The sequence below is a fragment of the Lepisma saccharinum genome, unplaced genomic scaffold (genome assembly GCF_977018435.1).
Source record: "Lepisma saccharinum unplaced genomic scaffold, izLepSacc3.1 HAP1_SCAFFOLD_188, whole genome shotgun sequence".
In the NCBI taxonomy this organism is placed as follows: domain Eukaryota; kingdom Metazoa; phylum Arthropoda; class Insecta; order Zygentoma; family Lepismatidae; genus Lepisma; species Lepisma saccharinum.
In genome coordinates, this window is record NW_028142983.1 from 526839 (window position 1) to 541225 (window position 14387).

Here is a 14387-nt window from a genome sequence, read left to right on the forward strand (position 1 = left end):
CTGAATGTCCAGTCTTGATTAGCGTATCTAAATAAAGTAGACTTAAAACAAAAACTCAAAACCACATCCAGAATGTGTTCAATTGGAAAATCCTCAGCATTAAACAAACTGATGAAGGTAACTGAGCTCCGTTCAGCTGCAAATTCATTTTGTTTACATTCTTGCCAACATTCAGCTATTGAAACTGTTGGAAGAAAACGAATGCTTCTGTTGTATGACTGCGAGTCATTGGAATCCACAAACAAACTATTCATCGAAGATAGCTGCAGGTACATCATTGTTACTCACCTACCAATTCATCCACAAAGTACCATAGGTTTCGCACACACTTTCAATGAGAATGTGGAAGTATACAGAAGAGATGATCGATGCAGAAGGGTGGGGTTGGTATGTAAAGAATAATAGCTGCTTTGCTGTATCCACTAAATCCAGATTTCCTACTTCAGATGCTTTGCTGTTCCTGCATGATGTGGATGCAAGCGTAATCATTGTCCTCTTCAACAGCTGGTGGCAAGTGGTCACAATAATAATATGATGACAGTCACTAGCATATGTAGGATTCTGTTTTTTTTGGGGGGGGGGGAGGGAGAGCAAGTGTTGGAATTGTAAAAATAGTCAAACCTACGCTCTACTATTGGGGGATACACAATAAATATTTAGTATATTTGGAACTTTCACTCAAAATTGTATTCTGAGGATTACTTTAAAAGGCATTTGCATTTAGCACTTTCCCAAGTTCTTTCCTGCATTCATTTAAAAATTTTGATTTTCCTCAAAATTTCGGGAGGGACTGTACCATCTGCACCTCCTCCCACATGTGTACACCAGTGTTTGCAGTGATGAAAATGATTAATTAAACTTTGTCCATCTTAAGAAGTTGACTTTATAATTAAGAGAACTTAACAAATAATTTTATTAGAAGTAATTGTAATTTTCTCTTTCTCTATTTCTAACTTCTATAAATATCTTTTTAATATCAAAATTATGTAAGAAATAGTATATTGTTGAAATATAGTTTTAGTTTAAATATTATTAAATGTAAATAATAAAGCATAAATTACTTTATTTTTGCCTTTAGTAGAAAACAGTCAGTCCGCGACTTTGGAATTCGTTTTTGGGGGCTTTCCCGTTGTCCGATTTTGTTTGATTTTGGATATGTTATTCAGCAATGATTTTTGAGTAGAAACTCTTTAAAATCCTTCTGAAGCAATTTTGCCCAGGTCAAAGTGCAAATTGCCAGGACTACAAGGGTTATGTGACAGTTATATTTCCATTAATCTGAACACATAATTTAAGTGATTTAGAACGTTTGTCTGGTTAAAGTTATTTGTCAAGTTTCAGTGTCCAATTTCTGTATCTGGCTTCTCTCATTTGCCCCACCCTGTGGGGCAAGTGAGTCCACATGCAGACTTGAATTATTTAAATTTTTTAACAGTGGAGTTAATATTTTTTTTTTGTATTTGAACTAGATAAAATGTTCATAACTGTTCTATGTGTAGAGTGGTAAAAAGTTTATTTCCTTTCAAATAAATAATGTGCACACTATGACCTTTTTTTTCTTAATGGGTCTCACTTGCCCCCCTCTCCCCTACGACCCAGTGATCAGCAACAGAGTTGCTTACAGGCAAGGATGTCATAGGACACATAACTTAGTGCTCGAATAGTACTGTGTTCCACAAATTAACAATGATTTCAAATTTCCTTCAATTTTCTTACAGCAGCACCATTGAACAGCTATTATAATTCCATGTTTAGAAAATAATATATTTATAAATTAAATTATACATATTAACAATTATCATAAGTGTGAGTTATCCAAAGAATATGAGACATGAGAATATGAGACATTTTCGCATCACAAATTCTTCAAAGAAATGTCGAGACAGGAGTTAAAAGGAATGGATTGTTCAGACTAAATCCGGACATCTAGTAGCCTGGCATCAGTGGTTATAAAACTTAAACTACCAAATATGGCAAACTGCATACTTCTGGAGCCTGCCTCTTTCCACAACACACACATTAATTTATGCAAGGACAAAATCGAAATTTTTGCAAATTTGAAAATATCTTCGATGTTATTTTCGTAGCTTTTTATAGATTTACATTGAAATATTTGAGAGCTCAAGGAGGGGGGGCAGCGGGCTTCATGGCACCTCCCCTGGATATGGGCCTGGTACTAGTCCTAACTATGCACCATGAGTACTGATCAGAACATAGAATATCTATAGCATATTGTTTATAGATATTTTATGAACTTACTACTGAGGATAATATCAAATAAATTAAAAACATATATATTTTGTTATTCATTTTACCATCATAGTTCGATAATAGTTGAATATAGGTAATTAATGTTCCACCAAATTGTTATCTTATCAAAGTACTTTTAGTTCATATGAAATAGGGACAAGATTAGGCCACTCGAATGCCATTTACAGTTTCGAAACCATGCACCTGGTCACCCTGGGCTAAGACATCCCTTTTTTTTATTGTAGTTATATACCCCATCCCAGGCACATATGCAGAACTAATTTTTGGGATGGGTCAGAGCCAAGCATATTATGTGTAATAATAATGATAATCATTCCTTTCTTTTGACTTTTTCGAATGCATCTGATAGTATTCCAAATTTTGGTGGTTTAGAAGTTCATAAGGTGAGGTAACCAATACATCGACAACAGACAATGGAAGTTAAAAGTAGCTTACATTCATGTGGAAAACAAAGGCATCTACATATTTTTTGATGAACTGACTCATTCAAGATCACGAGGACTAGAGTATTCCCATGTATCTTCCTCTATTCTTGCACATAATCATAATATACCATGCATTTTCCTTAATTAACTGTGTATTTGGGAAATGAAATACTAATAGAGTAAAATGCCCATTTCAGAGCAGAATCCTGACTAATTTCCCACAGAGTCCTCAAATAATGTATGAAATTTCCATCGCACAAACAATATTCTGTTACAAAAAGAAATCGTGTTGAAAGTTAAACATTGGGACCATTATACAGGGGTCCCAAATGAGAACTGAGGTTCCCGGGCACCCCTGGTCCCCCACTTTCGGGGCCCTGGACATTTCTAGACTGTAAGGTGTTCACTGAATGTAGCATTTACAAATGTCAGATTCTTTTAATTTCTGTTCCCAAGCCATCCCAAAATGAAACTTACAGCAAAGAAAGATTACATTTAACTGAATAACATAACTTATTTCCACAAAAATTGAAAGTACCATTTTTAGGTATTCAAGGTCAAAGGTCACATCATGTGACGACCTAATGAAAATTTCAATGTTTTCATATGAAACTATTTTTATAAAAACTATGCTCCCTTATCTTCAAAATAAGCCCAATATGAAAGTTATACCATAATTAGAAGAAAAGTTGTGAATTGACCTTGACATAAATTTGACATTTGGCAACCCTCCTGTATGAGCACCATGTATCACTGAAGGCTAAAATTGTACACATGCTAGTTACTTCATGTTCTCTACCATCCTACCAAATTTCATTACAATCTGAGATGGTCGTTTGGGAGTTGTGATGATTCGGCATGGAATGAACTTGATTCTATACTTTTTGTAAACTTTGAAGTAAAAAAAAAACATCCTTGTGAATTTGATTGAATGGCAAAGAAAGTATTCAGATTTTAATACCTCATGATATTCTTTATGTTAAGACTATTTTCTAGCATTTTTTAAAATTATTTTTGAAAGTTGAAATTGTTGTTTATTTGCAAAACTGTAGATAGGTGGCATGATCTTGACTGGACTACTTTCATGCTGTTTACTACAGATGTTACTGCCATGACATTATTTACTGATGGTACCCAAATGAAATAATAGCTCTAATTTCATTTTCATTTGAGTTATTCGTTTCTTATTTATAAAATTACTTCTTTTATGTTGTGTGTAAGGGGGCTAACCTCTCTCCACATGGTACAATCTGAAAACTACATGCTAGAAGGCTAACAAAGAGATGACTCCAGGGTCCACAGTCAGAGTAATCACATGCATGGTTGTGTATGATCCTGTCTCTTGTCTATATGTCTGCTGAGTGCCACTTCACAATGGTGATTAGAGTTCTTAGATGCTTCATGTTTGTTCTTAATGAGACCAGCTTGTATAATGTTCATAGTTATTTTAGCTGTTCAATGTTGATTATTGTTATTATTTGTTCTTGATAAGGAATTCATCTCCAAAAAATGTTGTTCCTTCCATGTACTCGCTTACATGTTTTCCTAAGTAGAATAAGAGAAGGTTGCAAATAGTCTCAGTGCTGACAATATTGTTTTGTTTTTCAACACAAACAAATCTGTAACATTTCAATTTGCTAGTGGTGGCAAATTCAGTTTAACTTTTTCAGATTAAACCATGTTTCTATTAAATGTCCTGCAAGGCCTGTTTTCCTAATGCATCAAAAAAAATCCAAATTTCTTTCTCTTGCAGGTGGTTTAGTTTGACTTACATATTTTCATGTAAATGTCTGAAATCGGGTCCTTCATTTTGACTTACCCTGTATAGTGAAAAAAATGCATTTTGCAGTGCATAGTATAATACATTATCTTGTGTCACATCATAGGTGTGCTGCGTTTGCCGATAAATGTTTGGAACACATTGTGCTGAAAGGGACTCCTTATTTCTTATACCCTCTCCACTCCTCCTCCCCTCTCATGGGGCTGGATGAGATCTATACAAACAAAGAAGTGAAATCATAAGTCAAAGGTTTGATATCATTGTATTCGTTGTAGCATTGAGTGTCTAATAATATTTTTCCGATAAATATTCTCAAAAAATATGGGGAAGGGCTTCTGTACATTATTAAAAATATTCTTGAAATTTTGGAATGTATTCTGTAAAATCTGGAATTATTCTTGAATTTTGTCTTAACTGGTGGAATAGCCATACTGGTTGCAGAAACGTAACAGCTGCTTTTAGCAGTAGGTCATATTGTGAAATGTATTATTTACTTCTATTCTCCCCCCCCCCCCCAACAAGCAAGTGAGTGCTCATGTGACAAAAGGCTTCACAAGTAACAAAAAAATTAATTACTTATACTTAATAAATCAGGTCTGAAATTAAAACCACTGCCTCACTGGCCAAGCACCTTGAGTGATGAACTCAAGATTCCTCCACTGAATCTTACTGGTTTGAGTTCTTGCCAGGATGTGAGTGTTCCATGGTGAATGTCCCTTCATGAATTTCATCTAAGCATCATTCACTCTACCATGATTAGCTAGTAGAATCAGAAAAGAAGTGTAAATTAGAAAGAAAATCCTGGAAAGTGTCACAAAGTAGAATGCTAGATAAATGTTTTTTATGAACAGTAGAATTACTGTATGTAAATATTCATTTAAAATATTTTCTTGAGCTGATGCAAAATGGAACTCATCCAATTCTTGATCTGTGTTATTTATTTCATTATTGACTCCTAATGATGCATTTAGGCAATCAGGTTTTTCAGCATTTGAAATTAAAATTTATGAATACATAAGTATTTATGTCTGTGTTTGTGCGATTAGTTTTTATTTATTTTTAACTGGTAATTAATTGCATTCGTTGGGTTTCTTCTAGTGGAAGTTTTGAAGAACCAGATCCTTCTTTTGGACCCAACTTCACAGATGTGAGGGAAATGATGAAGCATTATGAAATAGTGAATGGTATTAAATTCACAAACTTTCGGAAGGAAATAGGAATTAAACATGTAATTGATGAAGATAAATGTAAATTAGATGCATATTGGGTATTTGGAGAGATTGGCCATGTGATGTTTCATGTGAACTTTAAACTAGGATCAGAGGTTTGTGAATTTATACAGTTCATATGAACTAACAAGGGAGGTTATCTAAGTGTCCCCCTCCAATTTCCATGAAACTTGGCAGGTGTATAGAGGGACCCAAAGGAAGAAATATGTGTTTTTTTTTGTTTTTTTTGTTTTTGGCTAAAAAACTGTTTTAGGGGGCAAAACGTCCCCTCAGGTGTCAAGATGAGAACAAATTGAAGTAGGGATCTGACCCCTGTGTCCCGCTCAGATTTCCATGAAATTTGTCAGGTGTATAGAGGGGCCCAAAGGAAGAAATATGTGATTTTTTTTTGTTTCGGCTAAAAAACTATTTTAGGGGCAAAAACCCCTCAAATGTCAAGATGAGGACAAATTGCAGTGGGGATCTAACCCCTGTGTCCCCCACAGATTCCCATGAAACTTGGCAGGTGTATAGAAGGGCCAAAGGAAGAAATGCATATTTTTTGTTTTGGCTAAAAACTGTATTAGGAGGCAAAAACCCCCCTCAAATGTCAAAATGAGGACAAATTGAGGTAGGGATGTGACCCCTGTGTCCCCCTCCGATTTCCATGAAACTTGGCATTTGTATAGAGGGGCCCAAAGAAAGAAATATGTGTTCTTTTATTTGGCTATAAAACGGTTTTAGGGGGCAAAACCTCCCCTCAAATGTCACGATGAGAACAAATTGAAGTGGGGATCTGACCCCTGTGTCCCCTCCGATTTTTATGAAACTTGGCAGGTGTATAGAGGGGCCCAAAGGAAGAAATACGTGTTTTTTTTGATTCGGCTAAAATACTGTTTTAGGGGCAAAACCCCTTCAAATGTCAAGATGAGGACAAATTGAAGTGTGGATCTGACCCCTGTGTCCCACTCCGATTTTCATGAAACGTTGCAGGTGTATAGAGGGGCCCAAAGGAAGAAATACGTGTTTTTTTGTTTCAGCTAAAAACTGGCAGTTACACAAGTGGAGCATTTGAGATATGAAGTGCATGTCACTGGGAAACACAGCTATCACAGACGAGACGAAGAAAGGCAAATATGCCACGTGAGAGCATACAATGTGACAAAATGCATTACATAACACACGATACATGCTTGACACAAATCATGTGCAACGCACCCACCACGATGTATCACCTATGGGCAGGGCAGTCTGTCAGGAAATACCTCACAAGCAGAGGAGATAAGAGTAAAGAAACATGAAATGGTGCCAGGAGGCTACAGTTACAATTATCAGGTGTGCTGTAGTGGGATGGTATGTACGATAAGACATCATGAATCCAAATTCCATATGTGTGACCCCGTATATAAGGACAATCGTTCTGTATGGAGGTACCATGTTGAATGTAGTGAATGTGGTCACACTTTTAATACAGGCATTTAATACCAGTAGCCCATCTCCTTTAATAGCAGAGGAGGGATATGTCACAGACGTTGTGAAGGACATCATTGAAAGATGTACCGAACATCCTGCGTACATCGTTGAATTTGCTACTTCCTTGGACTTTGACCAGCAAGACGATACATATGCACATGCTTTGGAAGGTACAGATGATGATACGTATGCACATGCTTTGGAAGGTACAGATGATCACACAGAAGAAGACTATACCGACCATTGTTCACCACATACTGTATCAATTGGATATAAACGAAGAGCAGTTGACTTTTGGAGGAGTGGACAGAAGTGACGTTTGTCTCTGACCACCGTGCAAAATCAGTATAAGAAGGTTACCTCAACATGGCAACTACGAAGATGGGAAGAGCAGGGGCAGGAGGAACACAGAAAGAAAAGCTGTGTCAGGTTTCCAAATACGTTTTAGAAAACTTTAGTGATGCCATGCAAGCACAGGTTCCAATTCATGATATTGATATTCGGAGATGGGCTCTGCAAGCTAAAGCTGAATTGGACGTTCCTCGGTTTATAGCATCACGGTTTTGGCTTTGGCAATTCAAGAAAGCACATCACATCGTTTCCCAGAAGGTCACCAGGTTTCGACATGTCTTCCAATACGCACGGTGTAAGAGTGGGTATCTTCCTGAAAGGCCTCCATTTGAGAATCCGGTGGCATTCTGTTTTGGGGGTGACAGTAATGCGATATGTGATGTTTGTGGTGCAGTGCAGTAATCAGATGGGCATGGTGTAACCGAACATTATGTTGAAATCATTTTTTTTAGGAGTACCATTACTGTGACAAGTATGTACATTGACACCGTGGAAGCAACAATGGGGGCGGTTTTCAATGTGATGCATGGGTGCTTGTCTTTACTTTGTGTTGGCAGATCGGTTACCATAACATTGTTTCGTGTTACTTTCTGATGGTAATAAATGTTTTATACATGCTGTGTATTCATCTGTGGAACTATCCTCTTGTGTCCTTGGCTATGGATATCACCTATATGATACCTAGGCCATGCTTGATAGGGTTATGGTTCCCGTGTGCGGCTATTTTTATGCTCCGTTACCCTGCTCTGGTCCATCTATTGTTATGCCCATCCCTATCCGGGAACAACGGTGTCTATGAATTCGGCATCTCCCTACAATTACACTGCGTTTGGTACCGACAATCCTACAGTTCTGTGCTGTGTGTGTTCCAATTATATGAGTGTGTTCTTCGTATGCCAGATTTATGTGGTTTCGGGGTCAGATCCCCACTTCAATTTGTCAGTGACATTTGAGGGGGTGGGGTTGCCTTTGCCCCCTAAAACAGTTTTTAGCCGAAACAAAAAAAAAAAACATGTATTTCTTCCTTTGGGCCCCTCTATACACCTGCCAAGTTTCATGGAAATCTGTGGGGGACATAGGGGTCAGATCCCCACTTCAATTTGTTCTCATCTTGACATTTGAGGGGAGGTTTTGCCCCCTAAAACCGTTTTTTAGCCGAAACAAAAAAAAACACATATTTCTTCCTTTGGGCCCCTCTATACACCTGCCAAGTTTCATGGAAATCGAAGGGGGACACGGGGGTCAGATCCACACTTCAATTTGTTCTCACCTTGACATTAGAGGGGAGGTTTTGCAACCTAAAACCATATTTTAGCTGAAACAAAAAAACACTTATTTCTTCCTTTGGGCCCTTCTATACACCTCCCAGGTTTTATGGAAATCGGAGGGCGACACGGGGGTCAGATCCCACTTCAATTTGCCCTCATCTTGACATTTGAGGGGGGGTTTTGCCCCCTAAAACAGTTTTTTAGCTGAAACAAAAAAAACACATATTTCTTCCTTTGGGCCCCTTTATACACCTGCCAAGTTTCATGGAAATCGGAGGGGGACACTTAGATAACCTCCCTTGTAAGTAATGTAAGAAGTAACATTTATAAATTACACATGTGTGAGTGAATGTACATATATTGAAACTCAATGTTGTCACAAATTATTAGGTGTTGAATAGTAAAGGAATGAAAGAACATTTCTGTTACACATCACATCAATAAGCTGAAACTGTTTCCAGTTGTTGCATACACCACTTGATGGCCATAATGCAGCATTCGAAGAATAGACTGGATATTGCACGAATCAAGTACCTATGGAATTAGTTTGAAATTTGATGTATTTTCAATTCTGATAACAGTTTGTGCATGTGAAAAAAGACTGTTATAACTTGTTTTGATTTGATGCATAATGTAGTTGTCCTATTCATCACTGAAAAATGCCTATTAATTTGTGACCAGCCTGTGTTACAAAACAGGCTTGTGGCATTTCATGGCTGCAATCAAAAGTATTTAAGTAAAATTATAAAGTTGGACATTTATGATAGCAGATTACCTAAATAGAGCATTACAATTACTTTGAACAAGCACCACATTTCCTTGTTCTGGCAATATATCAACATTTCTCTCATTGTTTTTTTAAAAGCATCTAATGACCATATTACACATACTCTGGGGGTTAAAGGCAACCAGGGGTTGTAAGTTGGCATTCATTGGCATGAACAGCTTCTTCAGGACTGGAGAACGTCTTCCATGCATATGATTTTTTACTGTAGGGAACAGGATATAATCACATGGGGCCAATTCAGGACTGTGTGGTGGATGAGTCCTACTCTGTGGGCTCCGGGAACTGAATGAGTATTTTGGCTGTGTGGGCAGATGCATTCTCATGGTGCAAGAGGATCACTCATAGTCCTGTCGTTGGTCGTCGTTCTTGAAACTTCTCGAAAATTTTTGGTATGCAAACTATTGCATACCACTAAGCGGTAAAAGTCTTTTGTTCCTCCAAAGGATCACATCTGATCCTTTGGAGAACAAAGTTGGAGCAATTTTCTTTTCGACACTTCAGGGCTGCTTCAATTTTGTTTTTGGAATTTCATGGAAAAAATCCACACTGTCGACCGACACTTATTCTCTGGATCAAACTGCTAAATCCAAGTTTTTGGGACTCATTTAGCCCACTTTTAAAATCATAGAAAATCATCATATGAAAGTGCTCTGTTTCCAGCTCCATAGCTGCAGGCGACTGATGCCACACAGACAGGAACAAATGAAACCCCCTGAACAAAACACAAATAAGCAGAGCAGATTGCAACTTGCATGAGCGCATCAGTAAAGATGTCACTGCTGACAATATTTCTTGGAATCGAAACAATTCACCATATTTCTATAGAAAACCCTGTATAATGCCCCATACCAAAATGAGGGCTCACTTAGTAAAGTTGATGTGTTTTACATGCTATGAAAATTTGCCAAAATGTATACAGCAACCCCTCCCCCCTGCCTCTGTGTTTGTTTGTGTGTGTGTCGTAAATGAGAAGGAAGTAGGAAACACTCACCAGGCACTAGAAAGTTTTGAATTTTTGCATCTGCATGCTGCATCTTCAGTTGTAGATAAAGGATGGTGGTAATGAAAGCGAGTGTTCAACTTTCAAAATTGCCAGTTTCAGAGCAGAGATAGTTGAGTGTTGGAAATGGGGTTCAGTTGGAAGTGTTACTGAGTGTCCTTATTGTGGCCAAGGGGTGTGACATTTTTAATGTTATTTTGAATCTGCAACAGTCTACATTGCTGATTCAATAGCCTTTTTTTGTTGTTTGTTTTGATTTTAAATCCACTTTATGAACAGAAAGGCTACTTGCTACTGGAACTACAGTTTAAATATGTATCTGAACCACTCTGTGTCTCCACCAGGTATGGAACCCAGTGCACCTTGATTACAAGACAACAGTATTACCACTGGTTTAATAGGTAATAACACTTTTTGAGGTGACCTGTCATATTCTGCACTACAATTATATGTCACAAACTTGAATTTTTCTGATTTCTTTCCAGCCTCTTTCATTTTTCACTTCTATATAAATCTTAGAATTGGCATTTCTTAACATGCTTGTACCAAATTTTCTTTTCAATGAAGAGGAGATACTTACATGTACCATTAAGTGTTTGGTCTATTATCCAATAATTTATTAACTTAAATGCACCTTCATTACAGTGTAGTTTTTCATATTTTTTTTCTTTTGATTTTAATGCAGGCAGGTGAAATAAAAATGATACCATTGAAGATTATTGTGAGTGACTATGATAATTTGAATGAGTTGAAAGAACTTATAGAAATATCTGAGCAAAAGAAGGATTTGTCTCTGTTCTTCAAAGGATTGAATGACTTCTGGACTCTCAGCCAACGCAGAAAAGAAGTGATTGAAATGCTAAGGGATTATGCAGCATGCATAGGTGTAAGACCATTGGGAGAAGGAGGATTTTCAATTTTGGCATTAAGCACAGAATTAAAAGAATACTTTGGTATGACATGGAGAATCATATACAATAGTCTGGAACAGAAAATGATGTCTGAAGTCAATATTAATGTTTCAAATTATGGTGAGTAGATTTTCAGTTTTACTCTTAGTTTCATCGCACATTGTTAAACTACATATAGTAATATTGAATTTAGTGGGGAAGAACTTGATCACATGTCAACCCTTCTCCCTCATAATGCATGTAGTACATACTGTATTTGTGCAGGTATACAAGACACTGGTGTCTGGAAGCACAGCCTAATTAATATTCCTGTGTAGTGTTGTGTTTTGGGCATGCCCACAATACTCTTGTGACCATCAGAATTACATTTTAATATTATATTGTAAAATTTACTACTTGAATAAATTCAATATTCAGATGAATATGTGGGATATACTCAAGTTTTATATTATGCGAGTAGTAAATGTTCTTACATGAGTGTGTGTGTGTGCATGCATCCTTATGTGTGAGGAAGAAGGGAGAGACTGTAATGGTCACAAAAGTAACATGGTGACATTCTTGTGTCCTTATGTGTGCTGAGTGTGTCTTAAAATTTCCAGCTCTTGGCACAGGTATGGAGGTTCTAGACATCAGTATATGTTTTCATTTGACATACGTGGCTTAATTTAAGTTATGATAAGGAGTTTATTTTCCCAAGACAAGCGTTAATCGGGGTGTAAGGGGTGCTCCTTCCACATAGTGCACCCAATAGTCAACCTCACTTCCACTGGACTGCAGACTCACGAGGCTCTGGCGACTGACACATGGCCAGTATAATTCTGCGGCATCCTGTGTTTTGTCTTTATTTGTGCTGAGCACTCTTTTAGCCTCAGCTTTAAACCAAGGTAAGGGAATTTTAGTTTTCAGACAAGCTTTTATTTTTGTTATGATAAGGGGCTGGACACCGTATAGTGTGATGGGTGCAAAATAGCCCCAAAATAGTACCCAAAAATTTTTAATTCAAATTCAAAAAATTCAAAAACAAGCGTTAATCCAGACACTTTTTTTTTTACATCACAAGATCTGACCTGTTTGATTTTAATCTCAATCAACCAACCATCTGTTATGTTCATAACCCACCATCATCTCTATGCTTTCCTAACTTGGCATACGTTTTAAATAAGGGAATACCTTCACATTCAGAGAATACTTGAAAGTTAATGAAAATTTTGAATCTTGCATAATTTTGAGACTATTTAGAATCTCTAAATGTACCGCACATGAATTTGCAGACCCAACACCTCATTCGAGGTACCCAGATTCCAGAAAGTTGTTCACTAGTGTTAGAGATTAAATGTGAATCAATCCTTCCATACTAGTATCTAACATACACTCATGTCCAGGTAATTCCAAGTCAAATCAACCAAGGAAAAATAAATTTTGGAATTTGATGTTATGGATTTGATTAATTTTTGGTATACATGTATCTTATCATCTGAAATATAGAAAACATTTTATTTTTTTATTTTTCATGTTGCCAGTTTGTAAGATATTGAAATTTGCAAATTGACAAAATTGCCCAAAAACTGCTCACCACTGAAACTTTAAAGACAATCTGCAAGAGACCTGTTTCAACTACAGGGCTGGTCATGGACTCATTTTAAAGCTTGTACAGTTAATTCACAATTGCTCATGATCCCCAGAAAAATTTCGATGTTTTTAATTTGACATTGAAAATTTTCCTCAGAAGGAATGGATTGCTAGTGAAAGTTGGAAAATCATAAATCCAATAGAATTTCATGCTCCTAGACATATTATTATGTGGTTTCATTTGTCTTTTCTTGAATGTACTTCACAGATGTTCTTTTCTGCTAATGACTTTTTGAAAAGTTAGGGCTTTTCAGTCACTATTGAACTTCAAAGTAAATTTCTATTCAGACATGTAAATGTAAGGCATGCTGTCCCGAAAAGGAAAGAAATAGGTTGCTCTCTATTCACACATAACGTATTAGCTGATCAGACATTGGTTACTAGAGTAACCAATCTGTCTGGCCAAGGAAATAATTGAGACATTTTGTATTTTTAGACTGAAAACAATTAATTTGACCTTGCAAATGAATCCCAATTTTTGCTAACCTTGTGTACGAATATGATACAATCAATATTCAACATTTTTTATTCCTTAAAAAGAAGTGTTTACAACATGTGTGCATTTTTGTTTCAAGCAAATCATGCAGTACTTGATTATTGTTTCATTTGGACTGCTGCTGTTGAAGAAAGGAAAATAAAAGTATTTATTTCCAAGAAAATGCAGTTAAACTGCCCCTTCCTCCAGTGGCCACCCACCCTGCATTTATTTACATTATGGGCATGAGTTGAGGTACAAGTTGCTGTCTTCAGTGCCAACAAAGATATCAGTTGAACTTCTTTCCTCTTGCCAGACATTGACTCATGTGCTTCTTCTAATTCACACATATAGCAAACCTGTTATTTTTTGTAACATATGATTGTAATTAAGAGAAATAATTGATCATAGAACTAAGTCATATAGTTCTTGTGATTAGTCTGATTTTATCCCCAGCAAACAAGAAAAACTAGACTGAATATGCTTTTTTTTTAGATCAGATAAACATTTCTTATGACATTCATGCATGCGTTAAATGTGACTGCCTCCAAACATAAACATTTTTTCTTTGCTACTGCCAGCTTATGTACAATGTATTAGAGTTGGAAGTGGTTGGAAAAGAAACTGGCTTTTTTCCCTGAAATGCTTTTTTGGAAGCGACTCCATATCTTACTTCTATCCATGTTTATTTTTCCTTTGCACAAATACTTTTTTTTACACCTTAGTAACTTTTTCTTCATACTGAATGTTCATGTAGAGAATCATTTTCTTGTTTCATGTTTTTAAAATATCCACATAGAAAGTTAATA

The 14387-nt window shown here is 36.6% G+C and overlaps 1 protein-coding gene across 1 annotated transcript in view; it reads left to right on the forward strand.

Moving 5' to 3' along the window:
• The window catches only part of LOC145982483 (uncharacterized), a 72754-nt gene that overhangs the window by 37624 nt on the left and 20743 nt on the right, over nt 1–14387 (forward strand). The window contains exons 3-4 of the mRNA XM_083115941.1: nt 5575–5800; nt 11249–11594. Coding sequence (XP_082972067.1) covers nt 5575–5800; nt 11249–11594 — 572 coding nt within the window. The remainder of the gene's footprint in view (nt 1–5574; nt 5801–11248; nt 11595–14387) is intronic.